General features: G+C 37.6%; 2 protein-coding genes across 2 annotated transcripts; both read left to right on the plus strand.

Annotated features, from left to right (window-relative positions):
• Positions 1–7,848: 7,848 nt before the first annotated feature.
• LOC122277254 (gamma-soluble NSF attachment protein) lies at positions 7,849–21,560 on the plus strand. The gene is made up of 9 exons (XM_043087189.1): positions 7,849–8,008; positions 15,722–15,789; positions 15,927–16,011; positions 16,121–16,279; positions 16,924–17,061; positions 17,980–18,058; positions 18,911–18,990; positions 19,993–20,122; positions 21,249–21,560. Exons 1-9 carry the CDS (start codon positions 7,962–7,964, stop codon positions 21,348–21,350), a joined length of 888 nt encoding a protein of 295 aa, XP_042943123.1. The 5' UTR covers positions 7,849–7,961; the 3' UTR covers positions 21,351–21,560.
• Positions 21,561–22,977: 1,417 nt separating this feature from the next.
• Positions 22,978–24,568, plus strand: LOC122276314 (pollen-specific leucine-rich repeat extensin-like protein 2). Its single transcript, XM_043085934.1, has one exon. The coding sequence runs from the start codon at positions 23,363–23,365 to the stop codon at positions 24,260–24,262; it is 900 nt and encodes a 299-aa protein (XP_042941868.1). The 5' UTR covers positions 22,978–23,362; the 3' UTR covers positions 24,263–24,568.
• The last annotated feature ends 1,380 nt before the right edge of the window (positions 24,569–25,948 follow it).

Genomic DNA, 25,948 nt, shown 5'->3' on the forward strand with positions numbered 1-25,948 from the left:
AACTCATACATGACATGATATGCTTTCTTCTTTCAGCTTTCACCATTTGAGTATGAAATGATAGCATTGACATAGCCAAACAAGTTTAAGAGTAGAACTGACACAACTTAAGAGAATAACATTGACGCAACATGCTAAAGCCTACATGACTACCTCTATGCCATGTACCTAACCAAATGCCATTGCTTTTGTCAGACCAAATGAATTTAAGAGAGTAGAAACTATTCTTTTTTCATATTTTAGATTGAGAGGAAGTAAAGCAAGAAAAGAATACACAAAACTCGGAAGTCTACTCCAACACTATAGACACAAAAAGCAGAAACGGTAAAATATTTGATCTTTATCTCTCTTTATTTGCCTTTGGTGTGCATTGTGCGGTTTGTTTAGTTTCATATCAATGATATTATATAAGGTTTTATTGTCTTTCTAAGCTTACATAGTTACATGATTTTTTTTTTTTTTTTTCTCATCTAGGTGATTCTCAACTTCATTGAGTCTTTTGCCTAGCACTTGTATATAATATTCCTTTTACAACCTTTGAGATGTTTTTAATCACATATTAAATCAGTTAACTAGCTAGAAGCTTCAAGAAAGTTTATCTAATAGTTAATTATGACGGTGAAAGTCATAACAATTATTTAAGGAGACAAGTTGCGATTTTATGATATTCTCCTACTATTAATAAGATTAATACAATTGACAAGTTTTTTTTTTTTTTTTTCTAAGCAAGCTTGTATTTATATATATAGGAAAAGAAATTACAAACCATAAGGAGGGTCTGTCACGCTGTCAATATACAAAATACAAGTTGGAATACAAGCTATAGGAATGCTACCAAACTTCAAGTTTGTAGCTGCCCACTGCGCCATTGAATGCGCAAATCGATTTTGAATTCTATCGATTTTTTAAAGCTCCAATCTTTGTGAGTTTTCAGAGATTTTTCTATGTCTTCCGAGATTTGCTCTATTTGCCAAATGGCTGCTTCCTTATAGATAGAGGAAATGACTAACTGAGAGTCTCCTACCATAAGAATTCGTTGGTGGTTGATGTGTTCCGCCATTTGGATTGCTAGTCTTGCTGCCAAAGCTTCTGCTATTATTGGAATCGTGGTGAGATTCTCCTCTGTCCATATTTCTATAGGCTCTCCTTTTGCATTTCTGCTTACTGTTGAGACTACAGAGAAGTTATTTCTAACAGTTGCATCAAAGAATATACAAATGTGGTTTTGGAGAGGTTTCTGCCATGACTTCTGAGCTGAAGAAATATGTTTGTCTTGCCAGGCATGTAGATTTTCTTGATATGAGTGGTTTAGTTGTTGTGAGGCTATATGTGGAGAGAGGCTTTTGTTGTTGTGAACTAAGTCATTCTGAAGTCTCCATATGAAATCTATAATCAAGATTGCAAATAAGCGGAATGGTTGTTCATCTTAGGAATTGAGGCCCAGTTTTTTCTTTGGATTTAAGATGAAAAGGAACCAATCCTGCATAGAATTGATAGGCAATGAGCAAAGGTTTAAAGGCTAATTACTCTGACTCCACAAAATTCTAGAGAGGGGACATTTTATGAAGAGGTGAAGAAGAGTTTCTTCGCTACCCTCGCAGATAGGACAATTTGTTGAGGGGATATTGGAGATAAACCGTTTTAATCTTTCTCTGGTTGGTAGAATATTCCATAGGATTTTCCACAAGAGAAATTTATGGCGATCATGGATTTTGAACTTCCATATCTTTTTCTGACAGATGTTCAGGATGTCTGTATTGATGGGGCCTGTCATGTTGGAAACTATATGATGGGCTGATTTGACAGAGAATCTACCATTTTGAGTTTTTGTCCAAATGAAGCGATCTGGTCTTTATGTTGTTCTAGATAAAGGGATTTTCTGAATTTCTAAGACACTGGTGGGTTGGAAAAAGGATTGTAATTTTTGAAGATCCCATGATCTATTTATCTGATTGATCAGATTGGAGACATGTAAGCCTTGGGAAAGATCAATTTGGGGGTTTAAAGGAAGAGATTTGAAATTTTCCATAAATAGGATCCACGGGTCATACCAGACTTTCACTGTTAAACCATTTGTGACATTAAAACACATACCTTTTTCTAGCAGTGGTCTTGTTTTCAGTATTCCTTTCCATAGACTTGAATCAGTATTCTTTGAAGCAACATTTGTGAAGGTGGTGGATTTCAGATATTTCTTTGTAAGGAGCTTGTGCCATATACCAACATTTGGTTGACTCATTTCCCAGCCTGTCTTTGCTAATAACGCAACATTCATGTTTTCCATCTTTCGTAGTCCCAATCCTCCTTCTTTTTTTGGTTGACAGATTGACTTCCAAGATTTTAAGCATAGCTTGTGCGTTTGATGTTTTGTAGTTCCCCACCAAAAATTTTTGAAACTTGTATTCGAGGACTTACAGATAGACTTCGGAAGTATGTGAGTTGACATTTGATAAGTAAGTATGGTGCTAGCTACTGTTCTGATGAGCATAGATCTACCTGCTGGAGATAATAGCTTTGATTTCCAGCCTTCTAATCTTTTATTTATTTTCTCCAACATCTCTTTGTAGTCTGCTTTTTTGGATCGGCTGAACGTTGTATGAATGCCCAAGTATGTCATCTTTGAGGTAGATTCTTTGTATGGCAAATTCTCCAATATTTTCCTCCTTGCTGCAGTGCTGATATTTTGAGTTATATAGAGTGAAGATTTGCTCTGGTTGATTCGTTGGCCTGACCAGTCTTGATATTTGGCTAAGGCATTTTTGATAGTCTTTGTTGATTTTTCTTTTGCTTGCCCAAAGATTATGAGATCATCTGCAAAAAGAAGGTGAGAGATAGGGGGCTTTCTCTACTGATTTTTATCCCTTTCAAATTTCTAGTATTTTCTGATCTTGCCAATAGCCTTGAGAGGACTTCTGTGCATAGAATGAATAGGAAAGGTGAGATGGGGTCACCTTGTCTCAGACCCCTTTGGGCTTTGAAAAAATCTCGTGGGGACCCATTTATGAGAATAGAGAACGAGGCTATTGTAATACATTCCTTGATGAGGTTGATCCATGTAGAATTGAAACCCAATACTTTCATAACTGTAAAAAGGAAGTTCCATTCTATGAAGTCGAAAGCTTTTTCCATGTCGATCTTTATGGCCATCTGACCCTTCTTCTCCTTATGATTCTTTAGATGGTGGAACATTTCATGGGCAATAATGGAATTTTCTTTGATGTTTCTTCCTGGCACAAAAGCTGTTTGAAATGGAGAGATGATGCTTGGAAGAGTCTTCTTTAAGCGATTTTCCAGAATCTTAGTGATGATTTTGTAGATGACATTCGTCAAACTGATAAAACGGTAATGTTGTGGGGAACTTGGATTGACATTTTTTGGTATAAGAGCGATGTGGGTATGGTTTATTTGTTTCAGGAGTTTTCCACTTCTAAAGAAATTTTGCACTGTGGCAATTACATCTCTCTTGATAATATACCAGTAATGTTTATAAAAAAGGCTAGTCATTCCATCCAGACCTGGAGTTTTGTGATTTGGGATTTGTTTGAGAGCTTCATAAATCTCTATTTCTTGGGCACTGCAGTTAAAAGATCGTTTTCCTCCCTAGAAATATGATTTTGGAATATATTCTCAAGATTTTCTGGGAAAGTTGGTTCCATGGACGTGTATATGGCTTTGAAATAATCAATAAAAGTAGATTCTATCACATTTTGGTCCATAGTCCAAATACCTGGATTTAGCTTGACTGAGTCGATCCCATTCCTTCTTCTGCGTATTGTTGTTGACATATGATTGAATTTTGTATTTAAGTCTGTTGTTGTGAGCCAGTTGATTCTCGACTTTTGCCTCCAAAGAATTTCTTCATTTTTTTGTTGATCTTGAAGTTGATGGAGTAGATAATTTTCTCTCTGAAAAGTCATTTGGTCTGGCGTGTTGCTTTGTAGTTGACTGATCTCCATCTCAATTTGTTGGATATTCGAATGAATTCTCCCAAAATGATTTTGATTCCAAAGTTTGAGTGCTTTTTTTGTTTCCTTGAGCTTGCTACATAATATGAAAGCGGGGTTTCCACTAAATTGTTGGCTCCATGCCTCTTGAATGATTATATTGCTAAGAGGTTCTCGAGTCCAGAATTCTTCAAATTTAAACTGAGAATCATTTTTCCTTATCTTCATTGTATTGAGCAATAGAGGCTTGTGATCTGAGGTTGAAGATACTAGATGCTGAATGGTGGCATCTGGGAATAATATCCTCCAACGTGTATTTGCTATTCCACGATCTAACCTTTCTCTAATCATTACTTGTCCTTGACGATTATTGGTCCATGTGAAGATTGGTCCCGAAAAGCCTATGCAATTAAGCCATGAGAATCCATAAGGCTTTTTAGTCCTCCATTGGAAGTAGATGTAACCGGTAGCCCCCCCACTTTATCTGTTTGACTAAGTAAGTCATTGAAATCACCAATACAAAGCCAAGGACCAGGAAAAGATTGATGTGTAGATTCTAGATGAGTCCAGAATTGTGTCTTGTTTTACCATTGAGCTGGAGCATAAATAAAAGTAGACAACCAAGGATGATTAGGAGGATCAGAGTAGACCAAAATAGAGATAGCATTTGTATTAACATGCACTGGTTCTATATCCAGCCCAGGTCGCCATAGTAACAAAAGGCCTCCATTTTTCCTTGAGGTGGGGACATTAACAAAAAGTTGGAAACCTAGCCTATTTACAATAGTAATGGTGTTTTCACTAGACACCATTGTTTCCGACAAAAATATTATATCAGGATTATATTTAGATATATACGCCCTTATATTTCTGATTGCTTTAGGGCGGGCTAAACCCCTGCAATTCCAGATCAGTGTCTTCATGGAGGTGTTGGAGGCATGGTTGAGCTCGCCTCGTCAGCTTTTGGTGCTATCCCAGTTGAAAAAATGTTCTGAGTGGATCTAGTATACGGAGTTGCCCTTGCTGTTCCTTTTGATTTTTTTGCTTTCCCCATTTTTGATTTATTGATGGATAAGAGCATAAAAGCTGCTTCTTTCTCTTCATTGCAACTTGCAGCACTGCTTCTTGCTACTCCTTTATCCTCAGAAATTTTTTGAAATTTTTGTTTTGGGGTTTGTATATCTTCAGTCTCTGGGATCATTCTTTTGGCCTGAGATTTAGTTTCTAGAAGAGGAACTATAGTGACTGTGCTCTTTGATGGATGAGAATCTTTTTCACATACTGGTTGCCCTTCGATGAAAATGGCCTTGGTTCTGATGGTTGGTCCCATTTGCTTCTTTGGAGGAAAACCTGGTGGAGGATTTAAGGTTTGACTTTCTGGAATGAGTTGAACAGGCTGATAGCTAATAGATGGAGTGTAAGTGATTGGTTTTGGTTTTTGCAACGTGGGATTCAAGGCATTGAAAGGTGGTCCCATTTTCCATTTGCTTTCCCGCTTCTGAGATAATGAGGTCTGACTAGATTCAGTCCTTGGACTTTGAAGAGAAGCTTCTTTTGGTAATGTCCAAGAAGGGCTTAAACCCAAACCCACATCTTGTAGTTGGGTCCACCTATAAGGCCACGAGTCCGGATTTAAAACTGAGTAAGAGGATATTTCATGCGGCTACTGCTGAGTTGTATCCCTTTGGTTGCCGTAAAGATCATAATTTTCCTTCTTTGATATTTGACTATTGACTTGTTGGAAGGCAGTTGGGAATTTAATGTCCTTATTAATGTTGTTGTAGCTGAAAGTGGGTGAGTAATTTAAAGCAACATTTTTACTGTATGCTATAGTACCTGGAGAATGCTCAGCCGTCGGATGGAAAGATGGCCTGCTATGGTTTGCTGCTGCATGAAGGAAAGCCCGTGAGCTCGCTGGTGCTAGCTGGAAATCCAGGTTCAGCTATTCTGCGTCAGTGCATGTTGGGACATCCGATTCGGTGCATGCGTGAGTAGGAGTTTGAGCTTCAAGCTTCTCGTTTCCAATTTTGCCATCTAGATGAAATTTTGGATTTTTCCCAAGTGGGTCAAAAGAGATGAGTTCTTAGGGAGACCAAACTTTAGTTGGTTGTTGCTTTGCAAACCTTGCATCCGAATGTTTTGAGTGATCGGCTTGACTGAGAAGCCATGGATTTTCGAAACTTTCAACAGCTGAGGATTTTTCTGAAAAAGGGATTGCAACCCGTTTCCCTTTATCCAGTGAAAAGGATGCACCATAAGCATTACTTCCTTCATGCTCTAAATTTGGTTGAGAATTTCCAAAATCTTCGTTTTCCGTAAAGTTGACTAAGGCTAGTCTGAAAACATTTGAATAACTGCTCTGAGCTTGAATATGTTTGACCATATTAGAATATGCACGTAACCAGGGCCCATATGGCAGGGATTCTGGGATGATGTTGAGAAAGGTACAAAAGATATGAGAGTGACCGATTCTTCCACATGCATAACAAAAGTCTGAAAGACACTCATATTTAAAAGAAACCCAATTTGCACTAGAATCTCGAGGTTCCCATATATCTTGTTTTAAGGGTTTGTTGATATCTATCTCCACTTTGATACGTAGAAATTTTTTACTAGCCAAACCAAAAAGAGGGTCCACATCAACTCCAATATAATTCCCAAGGGCCCTACCAATTTTTGAGGCCAAATTTTCTGGCATATGTTTTTTAATAAGACCATGAATTTGGACAAAAAAAGGTGAAGAACAAAGGCTAATATCTTGCCAAGACAAGCCTTCAGGACAGCTCTTAAGAATAAGAAGGTGTCCTTTAAAATTTCACAGGATCTGGTTCATAATCCTTTGAATATCACTAGCCTTTTGGAATGTGAAAAGGAAGAGATTTGCATCTAAATCTTCAATATGAAACTTACCCACAAAATTTCAGGCTGCCTTAAAAGAAGCATGAAGATCAATCTTGTTTAGAGGTCTAGTAGCGACGATTCTTCCAATAAGAGCTAAATTTTTGTTTTCACTTGCAGGTTCTTGCTCAGGCGAGAAACACAGATCTTCCCAAGATAGAGCTTCAGTTTGATTGATCAGATTGTCCATGTCCATTGAGAAAGTAGTTGTGAAAGAAAGGGATGGGTGTGGTGAGTTAAAACTGGATGGTAAGTAAAAGGAAGTAAAAATGATTTTTTTTAAAAAATCAATTAAAAAAATGATTTTTTTTTATATTTTTTTTCATAACGGGATCCATCTTTTTATAAAAAACCTGTATAAAATTTATAGATTTTAAACATGTAATAAATAATGATATATACATATTTTAAGATATATAAATTTGATGCAAATTTTTTTAAGAGTAGACTTTATATAAAAATATACATTTCTTTTTTCTATAGATTTCACTTTATTTTAGAAAAAATAATAGACACGCAACTCCTTATGTAACTATATTTAAAATAAATAATATTTTATAAAATATTTTGTAAAAGTAATAAAATTATATTTTCAAATCAATGTGTAGAGCACACTTAAAATACTTAAATTATATAATTTTTTTTAAAAACTAAACTTTAAAATGTGAATCTTATTAATTAAATCTTATCATTTAAATGACATAAATTATATGATCCATCCACTTATTTAAATTATTCTATTCGAATTCTGTTATATACAGTCACTTTTACATATATATTTCGTTAATTATTGATATAATTGATTAAATTAATTATTTTATATTAAAAAATTATACAACTAATCATATTAATAAAATACATAAAAATATCAAATTTTGGCTTTTTATAAATACCGTGGGTACCCGAAGTAAATCATTTTCGCTTGTCATTAGAATTTTAATATGAATACTAATTGTAAATTAAATGAAATTTTGTAATTGGAGGAGAATAAATAACTACTAATATATAGCAAAAAGGTTGTTTGCTGCGCTGTTGCGTGCTCTTCTGTGATCCTTGAGAAGGGGAGAAAGACCCAGCGACTCAGAGAGACCCGGGGTAGAAGAATCTCCGCAATCAGCCATGTCCGCTTCCGATCCCGAGAAGTTAATCACCAAAGCCGATAAACTGTGAGTCTCTCTCCCTCTCTGCTTGGCTACACAACACCTTGTGAATATGTCTGCACTTGATCGGATTTTAGTTCAGAAGCATTAACGGAACTATAAATTCCTATTAGAAACCGAAATGCATTTCGATGATTTTATGATTTTGATTCAGCTGGAAAATTATTTCTCCGTTGTTTTTAATAATCCTTCGGCGAGTAGATTGAAGGAGAAAATCCATGTAATCATTGATTTATCACACATATATGCAACTTGCGAAGTTCTATTGGAAAAGTGCACCACAATTTATTTGTATTTCATTGGTTTCGACGTTTTGTTTGGGTGGCTTTGATGCTTACCGCTTTAAATGGAAATGCTTTTGTAATTCGGTGATTTTGATAATAACGATCGCTTAGGGTTTTGTTCCTATATTATGTATTTATCTGCCATGGTACTGTCATGATCCAATCACACGTGGGTCCAATTGCATTGGTCCAATAAATCCAACGGTTGGGAGAAGCATCAGTTATACCATCATGTGTTCAAAGGAAGCACGTTGCTGAAGGAAATCCAGCTGCTATGTTATCCATCTTATCCTTATCTAGTAGTTAAATAAACGTGGGTTTGTTATGGGTTGATCCTGGTCTTTATGAGTAATGGGCTTGGTGGCCCAAAGAGAGAATTGTTATTATTTGAAGTGGGTTAGAAGTTGTCAGTTATTTATCAGATTAGTTGAAGTCCATGTATTTGAAATATTCAGCATATGTTAATGAAAGTTATTAGCTGGAGTCCTTGAGTGCATTACAGAGGCCTGGACCCTCAACGTACCAAAACTTACTTGTTTGTTTGTTAGTTTGGATACGTGATAGTTGGTATTAGAGTCGGGTTTTGATCCTTGGACCTATGGGTTATGGGTGTGCAGCGTAAGCATGGTGGGCCCATAACCCACAGATCCCAAGATCGCAGTCTCTCCTGCATAAATACAGCCTCAGTGCCTTCCCCTGAGGCATCACATTCAATGACAAATGTCTTTGAAAAATCTGGAAGTCTTAGAACGTGTTTTGTAGCCATAGCTTGCTTGAGTTTATTGAATGCTTGAATAGCTATATGATCCCAATGAAAACCATCCGTGCATAGCAATGTAGTGAGAAGTGCGGTGATGCTTCCGTAATTTTTTATAAATTTATGGTAGTATCCTGTGGGTCCCCTTAGAGTTTTGATAGAGGTAGGAATTGGCAACTGTAGCCTGCTGGAAATCTTGGTAGGATTGAGTTGAACTCCCAATGAAGAAATAAAATGTCCCAAATACTCTTATCTCATAGCACCCGAATTTGCACTTAGTCATTTTGGCATATAATTGGTGCTGGTGGAGTAGTTTAAGCACAATCTTTAAATGTAAGAGATGATTACTCATGCATTTGCTATAAATTATGATATCATCAAAAAAAGACTAGGACAAATTTTCACAAGTAGGGGCAAAAAATATCGTTCATAAGGCTTTGGAAAGTTGAGGGGGTGATATCCACATGAGAACAAAGCTGTGAGGGACCAAGCCTCCACCGGTCAATTGGATTCAAATTTTCCAGATATCCAATAAGATAATTCGGCTACATAAAAATAGAGGACTCTTAACTGACTTTTTGTTAAACACGACCCTACAAACCAGCAACTAAGAATACTACTATTTTCTCCTAAAGACTCAGGCAATAGAGCCCACCACAACTCAGTAACTACAACCCATGACTCCATTCAGCCAACATGGCCCACGACTTAGAGAAACATAACAGAACACAAGGAAATATCCTAAGGAAAAAATAACAAGAATATGTGCACCCCATGTGCTTCTTCTAATTATTGGATGATGAGGACGTGTGATGCGTGGCCTGGGGACGTGACAGACCCCCCCTCTTCGAGGACCTTGTTTGCAAGGTACCAAAGTCATGATCTGAAATCCCTAATCTCCTCCCAACTAGCTTCTTCTTCGCCACACCATTTGATGAGTAGCTCAGTAGCTCTGTTGTGGCTGTTCGTCCCTAACGATTGGATGGATGACCCTTTGTCCAGCATGTCCTTCACAAGTCTCTCGATCTCCCCCTTTTGGTAATGAGGATACCGGTAAGGTCGGGCACTAACGGGTCTGCACCTTCCTTAAGTGGTATCTTATGATCTTGGATCTGATGGGGAGGTCACCCTTGAGGCTCTTGAAAAAGGCTGCTGGATTTAGAAATTAGGGGCTGCAACTCTTGGGGAACTTCCAAGGAGGAAGGTGCTGCTGTTATCTCCATTGTTTGTAGAACTAACCCCTTGTGAGTCCCTTTAAATTGGAAGTAAAAATTCTCAACATCTTTCATTGTGAGATCTGAAAGACCAAGTCCTTGGAATTGAATTGCCTTCCTGTGCCAAGTAGACTTCATAGTGAGTTTAGTAAAATCCCAAAAAATTAGTCCCAACAAATAGAGCCAATTCATACCCAAGACAAGGTCAAATTCTGCTGAGGGCAGTGAGTATAACTGTGCATAAAAAGACTGACCTTGTAATTGAAAGGTGACTACCACACAACAGCCCAAATGTGGTACCCACTCCCCATTTGCCACCATTACTGTTAGTTTGTGACTTCCATTAGTGTAAAGATTTACCCTTTTTGCCACATTCGGATTGACAAAGCTGTGTGTGCTTCCCTTATCGATTAGAACAACCACTGATTGGTTTCCCATTACGCCTCACAATCACATAGCTTGAGGGGATGGTGTGCCCAAAATAGCATGAAGGGAGATTCCCAGCAACTCTCCTTCCTTGGTGGCCTCTTGGCTCTTGGACGTTTCCCATCTCATGTTCATTGGAAACATCCTCAAAAACTTCCGCTTCTCCTTTCGGTTCTATTCCTTCCAACAAAAATGATTAAGGTACTTGATACCTATGCCTCGGGCCCATTTATTGTCACAATAATAGCAAAGGCCACGATCATGCCTTTCTTTTCATCTGAGTAGAAGTGATATGCTGGACAGTGAGGTTGGTTCTGGGGTTAGTGTTTGGATTTGGCCGTGGTGGGTGGTTTTGGGTTTGGTGGACCATGTTGACTGAATGGAGTCATGGGTTGTTTGTCACCGTCCAGTATTATCTTTTGATGGTTATTTTGGTGTTAGTTTTGGGGTGGTTTCTTCCATTTGATAGTAGGGATAACGGTAAAGCCGGATGCTAACCAGCTTGGCGCCATCCATTAGGGGAATGCAGTGATCTTGGCTATGGCGTGGGGGAGGTCCCCTAGGCTCCTTAAATACTGAACTGAACTTCTCCACTAGTGGCTGTAATTCTGTGGGAATGGTAGTTGAAGAACTACCATGATAGGTTTCCATTTGTTGTAAAACCAGCCCCTTGTGAGTCCCTTTAGAAGTGCATTAGAGCTATACAACACCCCATACCATCAAAAGATACAATTAGCCTTATTCCACATGGAGGGCAAGGCTTTAACTTGGTACCAATGGTTATTGGATTCTCATCCTATTTCCACTTGGCTCGAGTTTGTTCCAGCTTTTGCAAATATGTTTTTCACCCACATCCTTTGATGATCTGGTGGCTAATTTTACTAAGGGCTGGTTTGGGTGGTGAAGTATTTTCTACTATTCATTATTTTATTATTACTTTTTACCTACTTTTTACTATTTTGTATTACTATTCAATATTTTTTCATTACTATTCACAGAGTATTTGAGATCACTTCACTACCCAAACACAACCTAAGTTGAGGCAAATATCAACGGTGGAAGAATATCAAACCAATTTTGAAATCCTATCAAACCGCATCCCAAACCTTCTAGAGGATTTCCGAATTAGCACCTTTCTTAATGGATTGAGGGACGACATTCGAATCATGGTTACGATGTTCTATCCCACAACACTACCTATGGATTTTGGGATAGTCCAATTATATGAGGAAGAGGTGTGGTGTAGATTCAAGAACCAAAAACCACCCAAATTACCCCAACCAACACCCATTACTCAAGTTCCTCCTAGAAATAGTTTCCCTAGACTTCCAACACCTAACCAAACTACTTCCCCTCGCCTACTGGGGCAACCAACCCAGAACCACCCACCATGACCAAACCCAAATGCCAATACCAAATCAAACGTCCCTATCAGCTTATCACTTTTGCCCAAATGACGGAAATGCATGATTGTGGCCTTTGTTATTATTGTGATGACAAATGGGCCTCGGGACATAGATGCCGAGCAACCAAATTATTTTTATTGGAGGGGCTGGAGCAGGATGGGGAAGAAGAAGTTTTTAAGGAGGTTTCCAATGAACCCGAGATGGGAGAATTGTAAGAAGCCACTGAAGAAGGAGAATTGCTAGGCATCTCTCTCCATGCTATTTCGGGCACACCCTCTCCTCAAACTATGCGGTTGTGGGTTGTTTTAGAAAATCAATCAGTGGTTGTCCTAATTGATACAAGATGCACACATAGCTTTATCAACCCGAATGTGGCGAAAAGGGCAAATCTTTACACTAACGGGAGTCACAATCTAACGGTAAAGGCGGCAAATGGAGAGCAGGTACCATGTTTGGGCTATTGTGAGGCAGTCTCTTTTCAATTACAAGGTCAATCTTTTTATGTCCACCTATATTCATTACCCTTGGCAAAATGTGACCTTGTCTTAGGTGTGGATTGGCTCTATTTGTTGGGACCGATTCTTTGGGATTTTACTAAACTAACTATGAAGTTTACGTGGCACAGAAAAGCTATTCAGTTACAAGGACTTAGCCTTTTGAATCTCACCATGGAAGATGCTGAGAAGTTTTATTTACTATCTAAAGGGACTCACAAGGGGCTGGTTTTACAACTAATGGAGGCCTCTCATGGTAGTTCTTCACTACCATTCCTACAGAATTACAACCACCAGCAGAGAAGTCTAGTTCGGTTTTTAAGGAGCCTAGGGGACTTTCCCCCACACCATAGCCAAGATCACTGCATTCCCCTAATGGATGGCACCAAACCGGGTAGTATCCGGCATTATTGTTATCCCTACTATCAAAAGGAAGATATTGAGCAGATGGTGAAAGAGCTGCTGGAAAATGGGGTCATTCGCCCCAGTCAAAATCTTCACTCATCCTTGGTGGTTTTAGAACGCAAGGCCGACGGCAGTTGAAGCATGTGTGTCGACTATTGAGCATTCAACCAAGTGACCATTGAAGATATCCTATTCTTATCATTGATGAACTCCTAGATGAGTTGGGTGGGGCTTCTATATTTTCTAAACTAGATCTAAGATCGGGATATCACCAAATTCAGGTATATCCCAAAGATGTGCCCAAAACAAGCTTCCAAACTCACCAAGGCCACCATGAATTTTTAGTGATGCCTTTTGGCCTCACTAATGCCCCCTCAACTTTCCAAAACCTTATGAACAATGTTTTTTGCCCCTACTTGCAAAAGCCCAAGCATACGGGACATATACAAGAGCAAAGCCTATGCGTGCTTAATTTAGAGATACAAGGAATTCATGAAATGACGAGCCATGAAAATCAATTACAATCGACCAATAGAGTAAAGTATTGAAAAATAGACTTCTAAGCTCCTCCGTTGACTGCGCTTGATCTTCAAAATTTCTTTCGTTCCTCTCCCTCCAAATGCACCACTATAAACATATTGGAACTTCCAAATAGAGGCAATTTGAGAGTTACCTTGGATGGCTATCCAAGAAGCTAGGAGGTCCACTACCCGTCTCAACATCACCCAGGCTAATCCCACCCGAGCAAAAACTTCATTCCACAATGTCCTGGCAATCTCACAATGAAGTAGTAGATGGTAAACTGACTCTCCACTCTTTTTTCACTCACAACACCAATCCAAGTCTATGATTCAACATTTCCTTAGATTGTCTAGAGTGAGGATCTTCCCCAAGAAAGCTGTCCATACAAAAATCTTTGCCTTTAGGGGGCGCTTTTGTCTTCCAAATACTCTTCCTTGTGAATGAATTTTCACCTTGTATTTTCATGGCTTTGTAGAAGGAGCGGTGGACTAAGAACTTCCCTATCTTAGAAGGGTCCTAAAAGATCTTATCTTCAGCTCCCGCCAACAACTAGGTGGAGTAAACTAGGTTATAAAATGCCGAAAAAGCGTCAATATCCCAATCTTGTGCATCTCTAAGAAATGTGACATTCCATTGTGGAGTGCCATTAGAGAGTATGAAGAGGTCCGCAATCAAGGCCTCTTTCATGCTTCCTAAGCCATAAACTTGTGGAAAAGTTTCCTCGAGTGCCATATCACCACATCATATGTCGTGCCAAAATTTAATTTTGGATCCATCACCCACTTTAAAGCAGATGTGTCCCAACCTCTTCTTATGTGCTTCCATAGCCCCACCCCATGAGGCCCACTCACCTCCTTGGTACACCATCCTCCCTATGGTTCCCCATGCGTCAATTCAATGACGCTTGTCCACAAAGCCCCCATCTCATTGTGATATCTCCATAGCCACTTACCAAGCAAAGCTTTGCTGAAAAACCTGCAAGTTCCAAATACCCAAACCTTCTTCTTGAATAGGAGAGCAGATTTTGGCCCATTTCACCAAGTGAAATTTGAACTCATCATTGATCCTCCCCCCCTCGCCCTTCTCCTCAAAAAAAAAAAAAAAAAAAAAAAAAAAAAAAAAAAAAAAAACCATAAGAAGTCACGTTGAAGTTTCTCCATGTGATGAGAATGAGTGCTTTTGATTAGGGTGACCCTCCCACCTTTGGATAAATACATCCTTTTCCAACTAGCCAATTTCCTCTCCTTTTTTTCTAGAACATCATCCCAAATAGATATTGATTTGAACAGAGAACCCAACAGAAGGCCAAGCTATTTCATTGGCAGCTGAGATATCTTGCATCCCAAAATGTAAGGCATACACTCCACATTAAGAATATCCCCCACCGACACTACTTTTGATTTGGCCAAGTTCACTTTCAACCCTGCTACAGCTTCAAAGCATAAAAGAAGAGCCCACAAGGCTCCAATTTCATCATGTCAAGTCCCACAAAAAATTAGAGTGCCATCGGCGAATAATAGATGGGACATGATGAGAGTGCCTGTAGTGGCTTCCCCCACTGAGAATTTATGTGGGTTTGTATGGATTGGTTCTGGTCTTTAGAAGTAATGGGCGTAGTGGCCCAAAGAGATAAGTTTGTTATAATTTGAAGTGGGTTAGAAGTTTTCAGTTATTTATCAGATTAGTTGGAGTCCATTTATTTTAAATATTCCACATATGTTAGTGAAAATTATCAAAATTGCCTTGAGTGCATTACGGAGGCCTGGACCCTCGAAGTACCAGAACTTACTTGTTTGTTTGTAGTTTGGATACTTGACCGGTACTTGCTGAGATTCTTTACTTATCATGTGACGGACGAGTTATGGTCTGCACTTGACACTAAAACACTACCTTGCCCCCCTTTTTTTGTTAAGTATCTGGTCTTGCTCATTTTAACAGCTAGTTGGCTGAACAACATAAAGTTCATATGAGCTATCAGAATAAGGAAACAACTAATACTATTGTGTTCTACTTGGCCAAGTTGTCCATGAAATAGTTGTCTCCTAATGGCATACCCTTTTGATTGTGCATAGATTATATTCCTCTTTGGATAATAAAAATTGTTGCTGCTCTTAAGTTCTTATTTTGAATTGTGAGCTACATGTAATGAAGCAAAACCATTTTAATTGGCTGCTATATTATCGATAATTGCCTTTACTTTCCATTTCTCAGAACAAAACTCAGCCTTACAAGGTGGAGTGCTGATTGGAGAACTGCTACTCAATTGTATGAGCAGGCTGGTAGGTCATTCGTTGTGCATTTTATTTTTAAAATTATATACAAGTTTTATTGTGCAATGGGTTATTTGAAGTGCAAAACATAATCTGTGTTACCATGCTTGTTTGGGAGTGATACAAAAACACTTTTTCTGCTGTAGCTAGTGCTTTTAGGATTGGCAAGGACCCTGAGAAAGCAAAAACAGCGTATGAGAAAGCTTCAAAAGGACAAGAAATGCTTTCTTCGTATCCTCATTTTTGTTGACTATCATAGCCCATCCTTTGGTGTCATTTGATCTTATATTATGGATGCACTTTATTTCTATCTTGTTTTTGTCCTTTACAAGTGAATAAGACACTGGGATGCTGCTAAGCATATGGAGTCTGCCGCTTATCTTGCAAAGGAACTAGGAAATTGGAATGAAGTTGCTGATTTCTATAGAAGGGCATCAGAACTATACATTGTCTGTGGGAGATCACAACCTGCATCTGATGCTCTTGCAAAGGGTGCCCGGTAAATTTATTTTTCATTCTCTTGGTTTTTGAATTGCATTTTCTTATTAATTTTAGCATATTTCATGGAGGCACCAGTCCACATCTCTTTACTTAGATACTGAAAACTTGTCCCAATTTCTAGAAGTCCCGTGAAAAAGATTTGTGCATTTTTCTTTTATATCTTTCTGTTAAAAAATCCAAGATTGTGAATTGGAGGGGCCGTTTTTAGAATTAGCAGTTATCCTCACATGTCAAAGTCAACCTCTTTTAAAATACCTGATCTTTTCTTTCAAATATTAAATTGGTCATTTTGTCTTCCAAAATTCTGTTGATATTCACTTACATAGTGCGTATAGAGGAAGAAGGTTGACTAAAACCTTGTAATATTCATTGCCAATATATTGAAAGCTCTTATGCTGATGGACACTGACTTGAATCGTAATTTCTGGATTTGAATTTCTTTTCCATTTGTATGTCTTGTACGAATTTCTTATTTGCATGTGTCTTGTTGTTTTTTCATTTTGTCTTTTGTTTCTACTTCCTTTCTCAAGATGATGTAAAAACATAGACTTGTAGTCTTTGTCTCCATTTTCCACCGTTTCTTTCTATATCTTTTCATTCACTTAGGCTTGGGAACCAGTGAAGTATTACTTTCTATTTCAGTGTTCTTGAAGATGCTGTGCCTGATGAAGCTATTCAGCTTTACACTGATGCTTGTTCTATTCTTGAAGAGGATGGGAAGGAACAAATGACCTTTGATCTGTATCGTGCTGCAACAAGTGTTTATGTAAAACTTGAGAAGTAAGTTTTGGTACTCTTTACACAATTTTAATGTACACACTCGAACCATGATAAAATTTCTTTTTGGGTTTTGTAGAAAGTTGTGCCATGTTCACAAGTCAAAAACTGTAATGTTGATGGCTCACCAATTTCTGTTTAACACGTGTTCCTTATGATACACTGACAAAACTGTCGCCGATTGTGAATCTTGATAAGTCGTGTAGATACAGTGCTAAAATTTAATTATTTAGGGCGGACATTTCACTCTTGAGATTTGAGTTCTTGGAAACTAGAAGACCAGGAAAGAGAACAAAACTTGAATGTGCACTTATTTTAGATGTTACATTTATATTTATTCTTTATTATAGGGGTAGGAATTGGCAACATATGTTGTATGTGCACATGAAATGAAACAGGTTCATTTTTCAGATATCAATATCAGTTCTCAAAGCCTATCTTTGAAGTTGAGGTGTCTGATACTTTGCATTCTTGTCATATTCTGACATTTATTTATAACTTGAATTTACATTACTGGAATCCCAAGACTGCGAACGCAACGTCTTTTACCAGGTTAAATTCTGGACCTATGTAGCGCATCCCCATCACATGGATTAGCTAAGCCATGGACTTTTCACTAATGGGACATGCCCCCTAGAAATGGTTTGCACCCAAGGATTTGAACCTTAAACCTGGAAGGAGCATACCACCAAGAACAAGGCCCTTAGCCAACCGCTAGGGGGTTCTTGCATGAATAATAAAAAAGTATTACCGTGACTTAGATATTACCTGGCTGTATTGGTATTACTGTTTGCCTGAATGGGCATTGTTACTGAGAGTCTTATAGCCTTATAGGATTCAAATCAATTTCTCTAAGAGTTGCCTGTCGACTCACGTGCTACTTTAGAGGTTAGTATTAATTACTACTTTCATTGTGTTCAGATACACAGATGCTGCAGCTTTCCTATTGAGATGGGGCGTTGCAGCTGATAAATGCAATGCTACCAATAGCCAATGCAAGGTGAAAAAGAATACTTGAGTCATATTCTTTATATCCAAATACTATGTGCCTAAAGATTTCTTTCTGCTGTTTCCCTTGACTATGAGAAAGAACAACTCTTTCTTTCCTCAATAATTTCGTTTGGTTTATTCCTGCCTTTTAAATTTGCTTTTAATCTAGCTCCTTGGATACTAAGGATTGTGTTGCAAGTTTGCTTCTATAGAACATGCATGTCCTAAGAAATGTTGGGCATGCATATGCCATAGTGCTCCATTTGAGCAATTTCTGCTCTGCACCCCTTCTATGCGTCCGAAGATTATCCTCTCTCTCCTAGCAAATTCTGTTATGCCATGTGTTTTGATCTCCCAAAGAATGATTAGGCTGCATCTTTGTTCTTGTGCAATTATCCTTTACTTCAACCAGTCTTGAATGTTGAACTTTGTAGTTAATTCTCAATTACAAATTAAAACTAGGAAAATGATAATCTATTTCTTCCAGAGTTAGCCTCTATGTGTTTACTTTGTCGTGTTCAAAACAGTATTTTAGAAGAAATCTGTAGTTGTTTTTCAATTACAAATTAAAAGTAGGAAAATTATATTCTCTTTCGTCCAGAGTTGGCCTCTATGTTTCTAGTTATATTTTGTCATGTTCAAAAAGTCTTTTGGCAGAAATAATACCTGACACTGTGTTTACTTTGTCATGTTCAGACAGTATTTTCAAAGAAATCTGTAGTTGTTTTTCAATTACAAATTAATAGTTGGAAAATTATATTCTCTTTCGTCCAGAGTTAGCCTCTATGTTTCTAGTTATATTTTGTCATGTTCAAAAAGTCTTTTGGTAGAAATAATCTCTGACACTCTTTGTTGGTTTCAGGCATACCTTAGCGCAATTATTGTTTACCTTTATGCACATGACTTCAAGCAAGCAGAGAAGTCCTATAATGACTGTTCTCAGTGAGTATAAATTTTCTTGCAGCAACTTCTGGCATTGGTAGAATGTTGTATTTTTTGGCATCAGTAGCTTATTGAAATACTCTAATTAGCTTTCAAACTTACTGACTAGGGATCAAAATACTTAATGGCACTCAAAACATAGTTGAATATTTTTTGAGGCAATAACACATTTGACTTCTCAAGCTGCCACTCTGTTTGCACATCCAAACTAACAAAGTTGTCATATAGCCCTCTAATTTGAACATAAATAAAATATTTATCCCTTTGTTAAGATTTGGCCATTATGATGATGAAAAATAGGTGATGTGACACAATCTTAATGTTTGGTTCTCAGAGGAGGCAAATTGCAAAATGAATGGTAGCTTGGGGTGAAGTGAAAACTTATGTAGTTTGATGGCCATATTGCAAAAGGAGTGGTAATTTTAGGGGGTAAAGTTAAAACACATTTTTGTTACATTCACACATTTCTCTGCAAAAGGAGTGCTGGCTTGGGGTAATTTTTGTTACATTCAGATTCATCACTTTACTTATTGTTCTAACTTCTACTTCCAGTTCAAATATTTGTATTTCCTCGCTACATTCTAGGTTGATTCTAAAATGATCACCGGCTCTGATCATCTGTAGTTACTGTCAAAAAATCCAGTTATAGATTCCCTTTATTTTATTTGAAGGATTGGGAAAGGAAAAACCACGGGGGATATATGGACCCAAATATTGTTGTTTTAACGTTTTACCTTTAGATTGTTCTTCAACCCGCTGTGCATAGGCTTTGTTTAAATCAAAATCAAATTAACAAACAACTTGCTCCAAACTTCTGAGATTGATGAACAATTGATAAAGAAAATGGCCTTCTCTGGTGGTATGTATGCTCCACGTCTCCTCAATCAACCTTGAACCACAACCCCCAACTAGAGATATAACAAATCCACTCTTTTTCTACTATATGAGTTTCCACCACAAAGGATTCTTCTGATCTGACTTTCAGCTTTTGTCTCTCCATAGGATCGATGTGTTTTTGAGAAGTGACCAGGGACGTTGTGCTAGTAAGCTTCTGTCTGCTTATTCAGAAGGTGACATTGAAGAAATCAAACGGCTGGCTCAGTCAAGCACTATTTCTAATCTTGACCATGTGGTAAGAATTTCAATTCTTCGGTTGCCTGTTATTTGTTCAACTTTTCCTTGACCATCCAGCTACGTGAATGAAAGATATTTAACCGGTAATGTGAGGTACCTTAGGGTTCTACTATTTACAAGCTGGTGTGTAAATACACATTTAGTGTAGAACCATGTCAATAAATATATTTTGTTATGCTAGCTGATGTCGCAAGCTTCCACATCAGTGGTGTGTTTGTATGTCAATAAACAAACTTGCAAATTGAATTTTTCAGTACCTTGACTTGGTTCCTAGTTATCTTACTTTAAAATTTGGTTAATTGCATCATTGCTTATTGCAAAGCTGAAATGTTATGCAAATCTCTCTCTCTCTCTCTCTCTCTCTCTCTCTCTCTCTCATGAGTTGATATGTACTTCACTTAGCTTCCCTCGATACATAGAACTCGTGCTTTAATGTGCCTCAACCTGAAAACACACCATTTCCTTTAGGTAGATCCATTAAGTCACAAGAGTTTGCATACCTTCATCTAACACCACCCCTGATCCCCCTGCCCCTTCTCCCCAACAGCATCTAAAACATTAGTGGGGCCATGAAAATTACAAAATTCAAGAGAAACAAAGGTTAAGGTTTGGCTAGGATTAAGTGAAACGAGACAGCTTTTCTCTGTTTCAAGCTTGTCACAACTCACAAGTCACAACCCTGATAAGATAGGATTTCTGTTTATTAATGCTGTTATTTAAAATTGGCTTTGCTGTTGTTTACTAGCTGAGATTAGCAAATGAAGTTCACTAAAATTAAATTGCCCAGTTAAAAATTCAGGACAACTTTTCTTTAGCTGATTTTTTTTCCTTAAAGATCTCCCAACATTCCTGCTGTAAAGACATTTGACAGGAGAATTAGAGAGAGATAGAGACAGTTTGCTGGCCTCACATAATTTAATATTGTCCGTGTGAGTCTTTAGTATTAAAAGTTGCGACGCCCATACATTTTGTTTATGTCTCTGCAAACTCTACCATGGAGTTTGGGCAGAGAACTGTAGGAGATTTCAATTCCAATCAATTACTAGTATTATCATGGTAATAATGAGATTTTGACAAATATGCTTTAGTTTGCATGCATTTAACACTGAGGTGGAATGTCTCAGATCATCAGGCTTGCAAGGAAACTGCCTACGGGAGAAGTGAGTGCACTGAAGACTGATGATGTAGAAGAGCAAGAGCCACTGGACGAAAATGATCTCACTTGACCTCTCAAAGATCGCGGGTGGATTTAGTTTGTGTATGCATTTCGATGCCACTCTTTACATTGTGCAGTGTTTATTTGTTTTCCCTTTTTTTTTTCTATGTGCAGTGGCATGGAGCATTTTTCAAAACCTATTCCAATATATAAAAGCTGAATTATCGTCTCTGTAAAATATTGTCAGCTTGACATCTATCTGTTTTATTTTTATTTTTAATTATTCTATTATTCTTGAATTATAATACAGATACATTTATACTTCAAAAAATATTTTAGGCACAAAGAGATTACATAAAAGTAAATTTACAAACTGATGTAATTTCATGCAATATGTCAGATTGTAAAATTACTTTATTGTAAAGCAGATTTTATAGATCGGATGAAGTTACATCAGTTTATGAATTTTTATATATATATATATATATATTTTTGTGTCTAAAACACTTCTCTTACACTTCTATAGTTTATTACCACTTTATTATTCACCTTTTGCATTTCTCGTCTTTTGTACTTTATCAACTTCTACCAATATATATTACAACTTCATTATCTCTTGCACTTTCCACTTTTGCGCTTCCCATAAACTTCATTTGTTGTCTCTTGCACTTTCTGTCAATTAACGCCTTCTTATTTTCTCAAGTTTGGTTATACCTTAAAACTAGTTGGCTTCTAAGATACTATCTCATTAGAAATCTATTTCCTTAAATGTCCTTCAGCTTCCGGACTTAATTGAAAGTTTGTTACACTTGCACTTATTTCTCCGCAAATATTGATCTTCGTGTCAATTTTGGTTTCGTTGTGAACTTGGAGATGGATAGCTGATTGTCGTTGATGCTACTCCAAACAAAACAAATCTAATTGGGTGGTCGTGAAAGAGAAATAATAGTTACAGTTATGAGTATATAAATACCACATAATTATTTTAAAAAAAGTGAATAAATAGGAGATTTATATAAAAAGAAAGTATTTTTTTATTAGTAGATTATATTCTTTTTTAAAATGACTGTATGACGCTTGCGTACTTCATAACTATTTGTAGCATTATTCAGCCTGAAAAGTTCTAAAATTGGTTTCCCTCTTAGAGATGGACTGTTTGCTGCAATTGAAGCTAAAGCCATGGTCATATATAAAAATAAAAATCCTAAGGGATTTTTTTTTTTCCCTCTTGGGCAAATTTCATGCGTATGGCACCCAGATAACATAATTGAATTGAAAGTCTTAAATGTTGAGTAATAATAGAATAAATTAAATGCCTATATGGGTGTCAAACCGGTAACATTTTTAATGTTTTTTCAAGATTTAGAGCCAATATTGTCTTTGTAAAAGGTTGCTGAGTTTAGGCTCAAGCAATTGAGCTAAACTAATTCAAGTATCAGAGTCACTCAGCCCACAAGACTATTCTCTTTGGAAAAATTTAGTTATAAGTATAATTGTGTATTAATCTGCACACCAATTTAATAAGATTGGTCAAAAGTAGATTTTATTAAAAATAATATAAATTTAAATTTTAAATATAAAGCAATCAGTATTGGTACGTAGATTAGCGTGCGACTTTAGTTGTAGAGTAATGCTACATACAGTCATTTTTGCGCACTCCCTGCGCACTCCACTGATATGATTGGCTGGATTGATTTTTTTTTAATATACAACCAATCATATCACTAGAGTGCACAAAGAAGTCCGTAAAAATGACTGCACATAAAATTTTCCATTGTTATATAGCAAAACTCATTCTCCTTTGAGATCCACGATCAGGAAATTAGTAGCCTTCCTCCCTCTATACGTAATTTGGCGGGATGATTCCTTTCGAAGGAAAAAAAAAAAAAAAAACAAGAGCTCACTCTCCCTCCAGTCCTCTCCATGTTGTTAGATCGTGTCACACACGCACACTTAGAAATCCCATTCTCAGAAAGATCCTTTTTTCTTCTTTAATTTTTTGCTCTGTATTCCCAACTCACCCAGAAAGAAAACTTCAAGAAAACAAAGTAGTAGCAAGAAAGCAAGATAACTCCACTCTTCATGGCCGCCAACTGCCTGTATCTCCCCCTTCTCCTTGCCATATTCACCATCATAAACTCAACCTCTGCACAACTCCCAACCACCACCACCACCCCTTTTCCACCTCCACCACCTTCTGTTCCATTGCCAACACCTCCTCCATCTCTGTCGCCACTTCTCCCTCCATTGCTAACACCGTCACCACCACCTCCATATCTATCAACACCTCCCGCTCCATCACTCATGCCACTCGCACCATCTCCCCATCCTTTTCCACCACCTCCTCCTCCTTCCCGGCGAGCACCAGCACGACGATCACCACGACCTCAACAACTAAACAACATAATCGACGCACTGATGGGCGCTGGCGACTTCATGAATTTGGAGAACATTATCTCGGCGATCAATCCATTGAGTCTCCCACTGAGCGCCACCATCTTCATCCCACAAGAAGATCCCCTCAACGTCACGCCCTTTTATATGGACCCCTTCACTTTTCCCTACCACATTGTCCCTCAGCGTCTCTCTTTCTCTGACCTCCAACTCCTCAAAACCAACACTCGCCTCCCAACCCTCCTACCGCACAAGTCTATCCTCATCACCAACAGCTCTGCCTCCAACTTCACCCTCGACGACTCTCGTATCACCCAACCAGACGTCTACAGCAACAACGCAGTCGCAGTGCACGGAATTTCCGCGGTTCTTGACTACGCTACTTACGGTGATGGGTTGCCCAAATCTTCCAAACCTCCAGCACTGCAGCCGGAGGCTATTATTCCCGCACCACGCTTTGCGCCAGGCGGACCAGTCACTGACTCAATGTCAGATGCTGCGTGCCTTTGCAGCGAGTCTCCGATTGTTTTCTTTATTGTTTCTGCAGTTCTGGCTTTCAAGATTCACGGGAACCCTCTTGCTCGTTGATGGGTTCCCGAGTTTTTCCAAGAATTGGAGAACAGATTGCTGTTGCGCAGCACAAAGGCAGGGATAAAGTCCAAGTCCAAGATGAGTATTTCTTTCTTGGGGTAATTCATGGGGTGGCAATTGCCAATCATCTCTGCAGGTCTCGTTCTTTGATGGGTTTATTTTAATCTTAGGAACCTTCATCTTAGCCAAAAGACCGTTATCACGGAAGTTGATCAGAATCCTTTTTAATTTTCATATATTTCCACGAGGTTTTTGCTCTGATCTTGTACATGACTGTATTCTTTCTCGCGAATGCGGGTCATAGTTCCATTATGCTAGAAAATAGGTGTTTCTTTTGTCTCTTACACTTCTCACTCTTTAGGATTCACGTCACGAGGTTAATCGTACAGCCATATTCATTTCGAATGAAATAACACTCTCTGTCGTTTCCTTTTCCCCGTTTCCTTTTGAGTTTGTTTCCATAATTGTTTATTTCTTTTATCATTGCCAATGATAGTATTTAGTTCCCGGCTTTGTTTCATTCCCTCAATTTTACAAATGGGTTAACAAAGATCGTGCTGTGTTGCCAAAATCTGAAGAACTAATCCAATCCTCATGCTCATTTTCAGTAGACCAGACTTTAAGCTGTTTGCGATAACAATAAGTTAAGCTAGGTAGTTTATAAGAAACAAAAACTACAGAAAAATCAATACTTTGCAAAAAACATTGAGAAGTTCTGGGTTCTTTTCTAATAATAATTTGCAGGTATGTCTTTTTTTTATTTTTTATTTTTTATTTTTATTTATTTATTTGTAAGAAATGTTTGGGTTACACTGATGTAGCTTATTTTGAACAAATTGATGTATCTTATTTTGACACTACTGATCTACTTCATGGTAGAAATAGTTTTCCAATTTAATATAATAAAAGAAGCCGCTTCAATTTATTTTTACTTTTTTATTTATTTGAGATTTGTTTGTGAACATAACCCTTCTCTCTTTTTTTGTCATTTATACACTTCTTGTCTGCCTAAATTTAGATTAAGGCTATATTTAGATAGTGAGATGATCTCAAATTATTTGTGAATTGTAGTGAAAAAGAAATAAACTGTTTGTAAATAGTGATGAAGTAATCTAAAACTTACCAAACACAGCCTAAGATTGTGGTTGGTCCTAAAGACTAATAACTATCAAAATTCAAAGAAATTTTGACATGTCAACTCTCGGCCATTGATATAATATATATATATATATATAGAGAGAGAGAGAGAGAGAGAGAGAGAGAGAGAGAGAGAGAGTTGTAAATGAAACCCTAGCACTATTCACACACTCGTGTAAGAGAAAACAAAACAGTGGACTACAACAAGAAAGGGAAAGATTATGGACTTCCCTTCGGAGGCTATCGTGCTATTTGGAATTATAAGAATTCACTTATCAAAAAAAAAAAAAAAACAAGGAAAAAAAAGAAGAAAAGAAATAGTCTTATTGAAAGGAATATCAAGAATATAAATATATCATACACGGGTGATTTGTCAATCCAAAATAACATTTTGTTTTCAGTTTTATGATATCTCTTGTAGAGGTCTAACCCTTCATCGAAATATCTTTCAATCCCCCTACCGCAGAGAGTTTCTGGGCACATAAAAGACTCGTTAATCGTTTTATACTTCCACAACGAAATTAAATGTGTTGCCATTTCACCTCA

The sequence above is a fragment of the Carya illinoinensis genome, chromosome 9, assembly GCF_018687715.1.
Source record: "Carya illinoinensis cultivar Pawnee chromosome 9, C.illinoinensisPawnee_v1, whole genome shotgun sequence".
NCBI lineage: Eukaryota > Viridiplantae > Streptophyta > Magnoliopsida > Fagales > Juglandaceae > Carya > Carya illinoinensis.